Source organism: Oncorhynchus gorbuscha, unplaced genomic scaffold, assembly GCF_021184085.1.
Source record: "Oncorhynchus gorbuscha isolate QuinsamMale2020 ecotype Even-year unplaced genomic scaffold, OgorEven_v1.0 Un_scaffold_3352, whole genome shotgun sequence".
In the NCBI taxonomy this organism is placed as follows: domain Eukaryota; kingdom Metazoa; phylum Chordata; class Actinopteri; order Salmoniformes; family Salmonidae; genus Oncorhynchus; species Oncorhynchus gorbuscha.
Window position 1 is genome coordinate 6,136 of NW_025747612.1, and position 13,604 is coordinate 19,739.

At 41.1% G+C, this 13,604-nt stretch overlaps 1 protein-coding gene across 1 annotated transcript in view; it reads left to right on the top strand.

Annotated features, from left to right (window-relative positions):
* Positions 1–2,612: 2,612 nt before the first annotated feature.
* The window catches only part of LOC124027545 (histone deacetylase 7-like), a gene marked incomplete at its 3' end in the record, with an annotated part of 38,497 nt that continues 27,505 nt past the window's right edge, over positions 2,613–13,604 (top strand). The window contains exon 1 of the mRNA XM_046339953.1: positions 2,613–2,979. Within this exon, the coding sequence (XP_046195909.1) occupies positions 2,613–2,979 (367 nt within the window). The remainder of the gene's footprint in view (positions 2,980–13,604) is intronic.

A 13,604-nucleotide genomic window follows, 5' to 3' on the forward strand; every position in this document is an offset into this window, starting at 1 on the left:
ATGAGGACCCAAAAGCGACTTGGCGAAAACAGAGTCTTTATTCCAGTAAAGGAAATAGGCAATACTCCTAGACAAATCAGAGCAGAAAACAAAACATAAAGAACTAATTCCACTCGTAGTGACGAGGACAGACTGGAGACTCGACCATAAACTGTAGGTTGCCTCGGGAAGGCACCGACCGTAGCAGACTCAGACACCTGCTCACACGCAGCATCTGAGGGAAACAAGACACGACAGGGCGAGACAAAGACACAGCACGGTGAACAATATACAAGGATCCGACAGGACAGAAACGGAAGACAAGGGGAGAAATAGGGACTCTAATCAGAGGGCAAGATACGGAACAGGTGTGAAAAGATTAGATGATTGATTAGGGGAATAGGAACAGCTGGGAGCAGGAACGGAACGATAGAGAGAAGAGAGAGAGGGAGGGAGAGAGAAAAAAGGGAACGAACCTAAAAAGACCAGCAGGGGGAAAACGAACAGAAGGGAAAGCATAATGACAAGACAATATAAGACAAAACATGACACTCCTATCTGTCATATCTTTAATCTGATCCTAGAGGAAAATCTTTGTCCTCAGACCTGGAGGGAAGCCAAATTCATTCTGCTACCCAAGAGTGGTAAAGGGGCCTTTACTGGTTCTAACAGCAGACCCATCAGCTTGCTGTCAGCTCTTACCAAACTGTTGGAAAAAACTGTGTTTGACCAAATAGAATGCTATTTCTCTGTAACCAAATGAACAACACACATTCAGTATGCTTATAGAGAAGGGTACTCAACATGTACTGCACTGACAGAAATTACTGATGGTTGGTTGAAATAAATTGATTTCAGTTCAGCCTTTGATATTATTGACCATAACCTGTTGTTGAGAAAATGTGGCTTTTCGACCTCTGCCATATCGTGATTTCAGAGCTATATATCTAATAGAACTCAGAGGATTTTCTTTAATGGAAGCTTCTCTCTTGTCAAACATGTAATGTGTGGTGTACCACAGGGCAGCTCTTTAGGCCCTTTACTCTATTCTATTTTACCAATGACCTGCCACTGGCATTAAACAAAGCATGTGTGTCCATGTATGCTGATGATTCAACTATATATGCATCCGCAGCCACAGCTAATGTAGTCACTGAAACCCTTAAAGAGTTGGAGTCTGTTTTGGAATGGTTGGCCAGTAATAACCTGGTCCTGAACGACTCTAAAACTAAGAGCATTGTATTTGGTACAAATAATTCCTTCTAGACATCAGCTGAATCTGGTAATGAATGGTGTGGATGTTGAAAAAGTTGAGGAGACTAAATTACTTGGTGTTACCTTAGATTGTAAATGTTCAAAATATATAGATTCAATGGTTGTAAAGATGGAGAGAGGTCTGTCCATAATAAAGAAATGCTCTGCATTTTGACACCACACTCCAAAAAGCAAGTCATGCAGGCTCTAGTTTTGTCTTATCTTGATTATTGTCCAGCCATGTGGTCGAGTGTTGCAAGGAGACCTAGTTAAGACCTAGTTAAGCAGCAGGTGACCCAGAACAGAGTGGCACGTCTTGCTTTTCATTGTAATCAGAGGACTAAAATAAATATGCCAATCTTTCTTGGCTAAGAGTTGAGGAGAGACTGACTGCATCACTTTTTCCTTTTATAAGAAACATTAATGTGTTGGAAATCCTCAAATGTTTGCACTTACGCCACCAGACATACCACAAAATTCAAGAAAGGGTACAGTATTATATAGAGCCATTATTGCATGGAACTCTGTTCCATCTCCTATTGCTCAAATTAACAGCAAACCTGGTTTTAAAAAAAAACAGATAAAACAACACCTCACGGCACAACGACTCACCCCTATTTGACGTAGATAGTTTGTCTGAATATATTGATATGTATGATACGTGTGGCTTTTTTAAATTGATGTAGTTCTGGGGGCGCTGTTGGAAGCCAAGGATGTAGAATGCCTTTCCCTATTGCTCCTGTGTTAGTGACCACATTTATATATTTAACCTTGCAAAATTGTACATATTTCTGTTTGGCCAGACGTCTGAGGGGACCCCTAAACAAGTCAGATCAAATTTGAGAAATGTAAGTTTATAATGCCGGCCAAAAACGGAGTCTGCAAGAGCAGGCCGCAGCAAGCCCGCGCTCTCTCCTGATTCACCCCCGCCACTGGATGCTGCTAATGCCGGCCCCACGGAAACTCTGACTGTGGAGATGCTACAATCCGTGATATGCACCCTCAAAACCGATATTTTCGGCAAAAGTGACTCTCTCTCTACCAATCTCAGGTCAGAGATATCAATGGTCAAAGACAAGCTTAAAATAATCTATCGAGAGTATACAGAATAAACCTGACACACACGGAGTGGCCTTATCGGAGCTGGAGCGAGGTGATACAGACCACAGAACTCGCATTAGCGAGCTAGAGGCTAACGTTGGCTCATTAGCAACTAGGGTGGCATATCTCGACAATAGATGCGAAGATATGGAAAGTAGAATGCGGAGGAACAACATTTGTCTACTGGGAATACTGGAGGGAGTGGAGGGCCCAAGACCCACTGCTCCAGGAGCTGCTTCAGGAGCTGCCCGGTCTGGAGGAGAAACCACTGCTAGATCATGCCCACCGCACTCTGCGTAGCCGACCCCAGGATGGAGAATCCCCGCGACCATTTGTCATCAAGGGTGCATTTCTTTCACGTCCACAATGACATACTGAGGAGATCGGGAGAAGCATCCTCTCTCCTCTATAAGGGTAAAAGAGTCACGATATTTGCGAACTACACCACAGCTGTGGCTAAGAAGCGGGCTAGCTTTGGAGCTGTGAAGCGCCAGCTACGCGACTGCACGGGCGTGAAGTTCGGCCTCATCTACCCTGCGGTTCTGAGACTGACTTTACCGGACAGCTCCGAGCACAGATTTGAGGACCCGGCTTTAGCGGCCAATTTCATCAACAAGAACATGAAAGTGGCTGTTGTACCGCATGGTGTGGAACAAATGGTTGGTTAGTTAGTCTTCGAAGGAGGTTAGTTAGCAGGCCGGCCAGCAGACTGGTTGGCTAGCGAAGCCAACTTTGCCAGGTTTATTGACATTTGAATGTCATTCTCTTTTTAATTTTTATTTTTTTTCCAACCCAGGTTGCAGCTAATGCTAATATCTGGCTGTTTTCATGGTTCAGTCGTAGTTTACCATCTGTATTACTGTTGAAGAATTATCTAATGCTGTCAAATGCCTTCAATCTGGGAGAAGCTCAGGGCATGATGGCTACTCGGCAGTTTTATTAAAAGTTTCTTTACAAACTAGCCCCTATTCTAATTAAAATGTACAATGAAGCATTTGTAAATGGTGTTCTCCCACAGACTCTCACTCAGGCAACCATTTGTCTTATTCTTTAAAAAATCAAAGACCCTCTTGACTGTGTATCATACCGTCCAATTAGCCTGCTAAATGTTGACTATAAAATTCTAGCCAAACTTCTGGCAACACGTCTGGAAACAGTCACCCCATCAATTATCTCTCCGTATATCAAACAGGATTTATTAAAAATAGACATCAATATTCAATGATTATTTAATATTATATATAATCCTTCTGTCACCAATACCTCTGAAGTCATTATATCCCTGGATGCGGAGAAAGCGTTTGACTGCGTTTTACACTCTAAATAAATTCAGCTTTGGCTCCAAATTGAGGGGATGAGACTTCTGTATTCATCCCCTCAAGCCTCTGTCAGGACTAATAACACTCAATCAGTTTGCTTCCCATTGCAACGATCAACACGCCAGGGTTGCACTTTAAGTCCATTACTGTTTGCCCTCGCCATAGATCCACTTGCAATAGCACTTCACTCCAACCCCCTTATCAAAGGTATAGTCAGATATGGACACGAACACAAACTGTCTTTATATGCAGATGATTTATTATTATACACATCCAAGCTTTCTGTCTCTGTTCCTGCTGCCCTTGCCACTTTCACATCCTTCGGTCACTTATCAGGGTATAAACTGAATCTCAGTAAAAGCCAATTGATGCCGCTTAATATGGCCACAAAATAATTGGGGGAACATGTCACAATCAGATTTGAAAACCTTTTTCAAGCCAACTTTGCTCCTCTTTTAACCTGTACTAAGGATGATTTGGAACGCTGGTCTTTGTTACACCTCTACTTAGTCGCAATAATTCATTATATTAAAATGAATGCTCACCATAAATTCTTATATCTCCATCAGTGCCTTCCGATTGTGCCTTCCCAATACATTTTTCAAAACGATCGATGGCCTAATACTACCCTTTATACGGGACAAAAAGCCCCCAGGATACGAAAACGGGTTTTGCAGAGGCCCAAACCAGTCGGCGGTCTAGCTCTACCGGATTTCAGATTATATTATTGGGCCGCTAACCTTAGGATCATTCAGTACCTGTTGCAGAGCAGAGATATTCCCACCCCCAATTTGGCTCGAGATGGAGGCCATCTCATCTACACCGGCATCATTGTCTTCCCTCGCTCCCTCTTCCGTTACAGGCCCTTACTCCTCCTTCACCATCAATATATGTGTCAAAACAACATTGAAGATCTGGAATCAATTTAGGCGGCACTTTGGGTTTCAGACAACCTCTTATTTGGTTGCCTCAAACCCAGCTATTCCCCCATCTATGGTTGATGGTTGCTTTCTCAACTTGGTCTCGTCTCAGTATTAAAAGATTCAGGGATCTGTATATTAACAATACATTTTAGTATTTGAACAATTATCAATTATCAGCTAAGTTTGGTCTCCCCAGACATAATTTCTTTAGGTTCTTACAAGTCCCGAGTTACGTCCACAGCATAGATCCAGGATTCCCCAACCTTCCTGGTGAAACGCAGTTCGACACATTTCGTATCCCACTTTCTACTCAGAAAGGCACCGTGTCAATAATCTATAGTCACATTTGCTCACTACAAACCATCTCATTAAACAATATTAAATCCTCATGGGAGGAGGAACTGGGTGAAGAAATATCTGATGAACTATGGGAAAGGGGCACTCAAAAAGATGCATAGCTCTTCTATTTGCGCTCGACACGGTTTCATTCAATGCAAACTCATTCATAAGGCCCACTGGACCAAAGCAAGATTATCCAAAATTTACAAGGATGTGAACCCTAATTGTTTACGATGTAATCAGTGTCCTGCTAATAATATACACATGTTTTGGTGTTGCCCGTCTCTTGTTGGTTTCTGTAAAGACATCTTTAACACACTCTCAGAATTAAGCTGCACACAGATTGAGCCAGACCCTTTTACTGCACTATTTGGGGTTTCCTTACCCACCATACAATTGACCAAAATGAATAAGGATGTAATTACCTTTGTCACTTTGTTAGCGAGACAATTAATTTGACTTAGATGGAAATCCTCTGCACCCCCTTCTCATGCTCTTTGGATTAAATCAATTTTGAGTTGCATAAATTTGGAAAATATTAAACACACACTCAATGGGCCTGTAGACAAATTATTTTAAATGTGGGCTACTTTTTTTCTTATGTTAAATGACTACATTTCCCTGCAGTTCCAGAGTGATATATATTTATATATTGGTGATGTAAGAGGCCTGGTATGTGCATACATGACATCTCGGATGTTAATGACTGTATTATCTGTGCTTGTTGACGTAAAACAACTGTATCAAAAAATAAATGAATTCTTGTCCCTTAATTCTTTAATTTTTTATGTCTGTCTCGCTCTCTGTTTTGCTGTATTGTTGTCTTTTATGTGTTGTTTTATATTACTACCAAATAACTTACAATTCCATTTTTGAGCTGTTCTTGTCTATTATGTCATGTTTCATGTTTCTTGTGGACCCCAGGAAGAGTAGCTGCTACTTTTGCAACAGCTAATGGGGATCCTAATAAAAGAACAACAATTCCAGCCCTTTACAGTGGGGCAAAAAAGTATTTAGTCAGCCACCAATTGTGCAAGTTCTCCCACTTAAAAAGATGAGAGAGGCCTGTAATTTTCATCATAGGTACAATTCAACTATGACAGACAAAATGGGAAAAAAATCCAGAAAATCACATTGTAGGATTTTTTATGAATTTATTTGCAAATTATGGTGGAAAATAAGTATTTGGTTACCTACAAACAAGCAAGATTTCTGGCTCTTACAGACCTGTAACTTCTTCTTTAAGAGGCTCCTCTGTCCTCCACTCATTACCTGTATTAATGGCACCTGTTTGAACTTGTTATCAGTATAAAATACACCTGTCCACAACCTCAAACAGTCACACTCCAAACTCCACTATGGCCAAGACCAAAGCGCTGTCAAAGGACACCAGAAACAAAATTGTAGACCTGCACCAGGCTGGGAAGACTGAATCTGCAATAGGTAAGCAGCTTTGTTTGATGAAATCAACTGTGGGAGCAATTATTAGGAAATGGAAGACATACAAGACCACTGATAATCTCCCTCGATCTGGGGCTCCACACAAGATCTCACCCCGTGGGGTCAAAATGATCACAAGAACGGTGGGCAAAAATCCCAGAACCACACGGGGGGACCTAGTGAATGACCTGGAGAGAGCTGGGACCAAAGTAACAAAGCCTACCATCAGCAAGGGCATTGAAGATGAAACGTGGCTGGGTCTTTCAGCATGACAATGATCCCAAACACACCGCCCGGGCAACGAAGGAGTGGCTTCGTAAGAAGCATTTCAAGGTCCTGGAGTGGCCTAACCAGTCTCCAGATCTCAACCCCATAGAAAATATTTGGAGGGAGTTGAAAGTCTGTGTTGCCCAGCAACAGCCCCAAAACATCACTGCTCTAGAGGAGATCTGCATGGAGGAATGGGCCAAAATACCAGCAACAGTGTGTGAAAACCTTGTGAAGACTTACAGAAAATGTTTGACCTCTGTCATATAAACAAAGTATTGAGATAAACTTTTGTTATTGACCAAATACTTATTTTCCACCATAATTTGCAAATAAAATCATTAAAAATCCTACAATGTGATTTTCTGGATTTTTTTCTCATTTTGTCTGTCATATAGTTGAAGTGTACCTATGATGAAAATTACAGGCCTCTCATCTTTTTAAGTGGGAGAACTTGCACAATTGGTGGCTGACTAAATACGTTTTGCCCCACTGTATGTATTATGTGATAGCAGAATGCAACTCCACTAGCAACTCCACTATGCTACTTTCCGTTCACCTTCACCCAACAATAAACAATATCTTGATTGTGAGGTTGAGTTGTTAAAAATAACAGGAACGCATACACACATTCAACCAAAATAGCAGCGTCTGCTTGCCTAAATGAAAAAGAGGATGTCAATGGTGCAGACTAACTTTAGCAACAGGATGTCACTGTTTCAGTTTCTCTGTGTGTGTGTGTCTGTGAGTGTGTGTGTGTGTGTTTGTATGCATGTATGAGTATGTCTGTCTGTGCGTGTCTGTGTGTGTGTCTGTGTGTGGTGGTAAGCTGTTGCAGCAGCACCCGAGAGAGAAAAACGATGGTTGTGAAAGCTAAGATGTCAACATAGACCAGAAGTTTGCCTTGTGTCTATTTTTAGCAACAGAAAAACGGAAGTGATAACTGTTAATTGTGTTAATATCATCATCGTCTTTCCCCCTATTTTTGACACCTTATGATTAAATCTTATGTGTTCCATTTACCACACCAGGGAGAAAAACAATTTGGTGTTGCACACAGGGTGTGACCAAATTTGTGCTCTGTGCTTCAAATAGGACTACGACAACATTTCACTGACTGAGCACGCTACTGTATGTGGTCGTAAGGGTAGCCTACACTTGAAGCACTTTATGAGTGATAGAGATGTCTCCTATATGTGTCTCAAAAAGCACTTCATAACAATGAGGTCATAAAGTGTCCTTAATCACTTCAAAGTAGTGCAATACAGGTATACTTTACACAGACAGCCAAGTTCTACAAAAACTCACAAGTTCTCTGATTTATAAATATGATTGGCTGCATTTCATTTCTGTGGTTGGCATTTTCATGTTGAATGCAAAATGTAGCAGACAGTACATAAAGTATACTGTCGATAGGTGGTGTAGTGTTTCTGAGCGACATCATGGCTGTGGTTCCATGGTAAGAACACAGCTGGTGGTTGTTTGTTGTTCACTAGAGACTTCCTGATCGTTTCCTATCAGGGCGTAATTTAGAGCTGGGAGACAACACCTTGCTAAGAAAAGACAAACTAACAAGCAGTAGTTTCAGACAGTGAGATACACAAACTAATAATGTAATTATAGAACGCTCGTGGAAAGGAGCATGTCACCAACATTGTTGCATCCATCTGACCAGGCAGAATGAAAGGCAATACATTTCTCAGTGACTCCGTGGTTGAGCAACTGCTCTCTCCTTGAGTGACAGGGGGCAGGGCTTGGCATGGTTAGCGACATAGTGCAGCATGAGAAGGAGTGAGGTTACTCAAGTAGCAAATGAGTAAACTATAAAACGGACAGTGTTGCGTATAATATAATAATAATATATGCCATTTAGCAGACGCTTTTATCCAAAGCGACTTACAGTCATGTGTGCATACATTCTACGTATGGGTGGTCCGGGAATCGAACCCACTACCCTGGCGTTACAAGCGCCATGCTCTACCAACTGAGCTACAGAGGACCAGATTTAACAAACCAAACATTGAAATACCGTTATAGAAGGTAAAGTCAAATTCAAGCCGGTCTGTGAATTAATACCGGTGTATAGTATACCGCCCAGCCCTAGCATAAATCAGTGGGCTCACGCTTTGTTTATAGTCGTCTGCTGTGTGTGTGTGTGTGTGTGTGTGTGTGTGTGTGTGTGTGTGTGTGTGTGTGTGTGTGTGTGTGTGTGTGTGTGTGTGTGTGTGTGTGTGTGTGTGTGTGTGTGTGTGTGTGTGTGTGTGTGTGTGTGTGTGTGTGTGTGTGTGTGTGTGTGTGCGTGTGTGTGTGTGTCCCTGTGTCCCTGACCATTTCCTCTGAAAACACACATCTCTTTATGCTGGTAATACACAGTGTTCTCATGCCTTTGGGTAATTCCTGTAGTAGCTGTTTTTGTTCTCAAGCATAAAGAGAAATGGCAACGTCAATAAATGTATCCATACTGAATCTTGTAGATAAAGTGCCTACTTCTTCAAATACCCAAATCGAGATGGAAAACAAACATGTACTGTAGCTGTACACACACACACATAAACACACACACTCACTCATGCACACACTGATGTGAGTTCACAGAAATATCAATGTGTCTGGATGGAATAAGATCAGGTGATGCTGGACACACCTGGGCATCCTCGCCTGGCATCCTGGTTGAGTCTTACCTCACTGACATTTAAGGCAGGGTGCAAGTGACAGCCCAGAGAGAGGGTATTTGGTTTTTGGGGAATTTTATTAGGATCCCCATTAGCTGTTGCAAAAGCAGCAGATACTCTTCCTGGGGTCCACACAAAACATGAAACATTACATAATACAGAATAGTAATAGACAAGAACAGAACTACGTAGCCTACATATCTATACAGTGGTTCCTCTTTCCTCCTAAAAGTTGCAGCGTACTGCGGCGCAGCTTGCATGTTGCCGCAGAATTCTATGGTAAGTTGGTGCCATTAATGCTAGTTGGCGCTAGTTTGACCACCAGAGGCCATATTTGAGAAGTATTTGATAGCCTTCAATAATGGCTGTACTAGAGAATGCGGACACGCGGGAGACCAAGTTCAATTACCCCGATGGGGAGGAAGGAGTAGGCTGTCCTTGTAAATAAGAATTTTACTTGCTGAGTTAAATAAAGGTTACACTAAGAGCATAACTTTTCTGCACCATCATTTTCTAATTCTAGTCTAACCAATATCCAAATGGAGATTAAGTGAAAATAAAAATCTAATTGATTTATCAAGTTCCCATGCTTGTCTCAGAGCAGCTCGAATCGGTGCTGAAATAGTTGTAGGCTTTTGCTTCAAATCCTATTGCTTCTAACTTCAATATGCTCTTTAAATAAATAAGACCTACACCACTTTTAACAGCACATTACTCAACACCAGTGAGACACCTCCAGGCTGTGTAAGGGCTATTTGACCAAGGAGAGTGATGGAGTGTTGCATCAGATGACCCAGCCTCCAGAATCACCTGACCTCAACCTAATTGAGATTGGAATGAGATTGGAATGAGTTGGACCGCAGAGTGAAGGAAAAGCAGGCAACGAGTGCTCAGCATATGTGGGAACTCTTTCAAGATTGTTGGGTAAGCATTCCTCATGAAGCTGGATGAGAGAATCCCAAGAGTGTGCAAAGTGGTCATCAAGGCAAAGGGTGGCTACTTTGAAGAATCTAACATCTAAAATATATGTTAACTTTTTGGCTACTACATGATTCCATGTCGCCTACGGTAGACCTACAGTATATCGAAAAACATGACGTGACTCTCCACCAATTATTACATATAATTGGAGGATTCTAAATTCAAATCAAAACCTACCTCAATGGGTCTCCCGGTGGCGGCCGGCACGGGTATCGAACCTGTAGCAACCCATTTTGCACTGCGGGAACCCCCATCCACTCCGGAGCCCCCATCCACAAAGTATCAAAATACAGAGAGGTGTTGGTAGAGGTATACAGTATTGTCCTGCTAATAGCCCATAATGGGCTATTATAATACTGTACATGGTGTCCAGGTCAGAATAACCAAAACATTTCTTTATTAAAGACTGTACGAAAGAATGTTGAATGAGTGGGTCATCGAGCCATGAATGGGTGAGTCACTCAGCTTTATGTAGGTGCCTGTCATCAACTTGATAATATATAACGATATTTTGGAGGTTATTTCGAAAAACATGTATTTATTTTTTTTATAGGGAGAGAAACGCTGGGAGAATTGTGCCACCCATAAAGGCCCAAATATAGCCCTGCTAATAGCCATAATGGTGCTGTACAACGTGACCATGTGTTTGAAAGAGTATTTTCCAATAAGCAACCATTTGTTTACCTTCATTAGACAACTTTGTTACAATATTTCTGTAATTCACTGATTTATTCCCATAGTAATTTGTTATGTATCCATAACTAAATAAATATCAGCATTTTGAAAGCGTATTTTTATCATTATTTTATTAACGAAAGCATAAAGATGTTGATGAAGAAATACTGTACTGCTGTTTTGAGTTAGAAATGCAACACTCCAGAGTACTTAAGCATCGAATACATCGCAGGTAGGGGGATGTTCACATTGACAGTAGCCTGGTTATAAAGAGTCTATTGTTCTGCTAATTGGGTATTTGAAACCCTGATTCAAAATGCCACCAGCTGTCCATTACTACTGTAATGATGGAAACCCCTCTGGGTTTCTGTCAGGGTGGAATGGGAAATATGGTGCTGTACAACGTGATGGTTGGGAGTACAGTACTGGGCTATTTAGCTAAAGAATCCAGTGTCCTGCGAGCACACAGGAGACCTGGGTTCAATTTCCCGACAGAGTGGGCTGTCCTTGTAAATAAGAATTTGTTCTTAACTGACTTACCTTGTTAAATAAAGGTTACACTAAGAGCATAACATTTCTACACCTAATCTAACCAATACCCAAACGGAGATTCAGTGAAAATAAAAATAGCATTGATTTATCAAGACCAGTTACCATGCTTGTCTCAGAGCAGCTCGAAACGGTGCTGAAAAAGTAGGCTATTGCTTCTAACTTCCAAAATGCTCTTTTAATAAATATGTCCTGCACCACTTTTAACAGCATATTACTCAACACTAGTGAGACTCATGTTATTGGTGGAGAGTCACGTAATTTCAAGAAATATGGCATGACCCTCCACCAATAATTACATACAGAGGTTTGGAGGATATTTCTGTAATTCAGGGATATTTATTCCCATAGTAATTCGTTATGGATCCATAACTAAATAAACATCAGCATTTTGAAAGAGTATTTGTATCATTATTTTATTAATGAAGCATAAAGATGCCATTATTAGTTACATTGTTTTAGTTTGAACGTGCAGACTGGCACTAAGAACAGAACAGCAGGAATATTTCCTAGTCGGCACTATTATTAGTGCAAAGCCCCTTAAATATTTTGGAGATAATTTTTTTTTTTCAAATAATGTAAAATGTGTGAGAAAAAGGCCATTCTTGAACATGGGGTGAGACATTGTTACTAATTTGTAAATAAAACCAGTTTGTTATTTAGAATGATGTCTGTTTTTGGAGGGAGGAAAACGAAAAACCTACAGTCATCTCTTGGTTCTCCCAGTCGAGGACGGCACGGGTATTGAACCAGACTATGTAGCAACACAGCTTGCACTGCTATGCAGCGTCTTAGACCATTGCACCACTCAGGCGCTGTACACCGTGATCGGTTGGGAGTGGGCTACAGTACAACAGTAAGAGCAAAATAATCCTAACAAAATCAAATAAGAAAAACCTTAGTGTAACTACAGTGTTAGTAAGTAATACTGAAGTCGAGCACAATTATCAGTTTCTATTTAGGTTTATGTCAACCATTTATTGCCAGTTAGAGACACAGTAGGACCCAAAAGCATAATCAGTGCTCTAACTCCGCCTTGCGCTGGTCTGGAGCAATGAAGCGCTGACACTGGGTACCATACAAAACCACAAATTTACCTCTAAGTCCCAAGGTGTAAGCTCACAACTTCTAAAGAGGAACCACTGTACATACACACAAACTATCTAGGTCAAATAGGGAGAGGCGTTGTGCCGTGAGGTGTTGTTTCATCTGTTTTTTGAAACCAGGTTTTCTGTTCATTTGAGCAATAATGTGACGCAACGGAGTTCCAATGCAATAATGGCTCTATATAATACTTTACGTTTTCTTGAATTTGTTCTGGATTTGGGGACTGTGAAAAGTCCCCTGGTGGCATGTCTGGTGGAGTAAGTGTGATTGTCAGAGCTGTGTGTAAGTTGACAATGCAAGCCATTTGGGATTTTCAACACATTCATGTTTCTTATTAAAAACATTTGAGTAAAAGGGGGTGATAGACGGAGAGAGAGAATGAGACATGCACTCGAGATTCAGTACACTCTTACCTCTTTCAATTTCAACCTGGATCCTCTCTCTCCCTTTCATTCTCTCTGTCTGTAAAAAAAACGCACATGCATGTAAACACACATACAGACACAGAACCAATGTTACCCACACTTAAGACACTCCACACCGTCGCTCTCATGGCTCTTATTAGTTATTATGGCGACGTAATGAGGGTTTATCATACTAAAATGTAATAGTTATTCCAGGTGTTTCAATCTTACTTGCCCCACACCCCATTTCAAGAGTTTTCCAGATGTACTGGAATCTGTTGTTTGGTGATGGGGCTGTGTGTCATGCATATTTGACCTGCAGTAATACGTGTGTGGGTGTGTTTTCCCTCTGAAAGTACTGTTTTACTGAACCGTCTCGCAGACATCTCTCTCTTAGTCATTTCTCCACTCGGGGTACATATTCATAAATTGTCTCAGAGTAGGAGTGCTGATCTTGGATCAGTTTTTCATTTCCGATCATAATGAATACAATTCCATTGACAATTTCATACTGTCATTTTGGACCAATGCTATTTGGGTAACTCTTCTACCCAGTATTATAACGCACCACAAATCTTATTAACAGGTATTTAT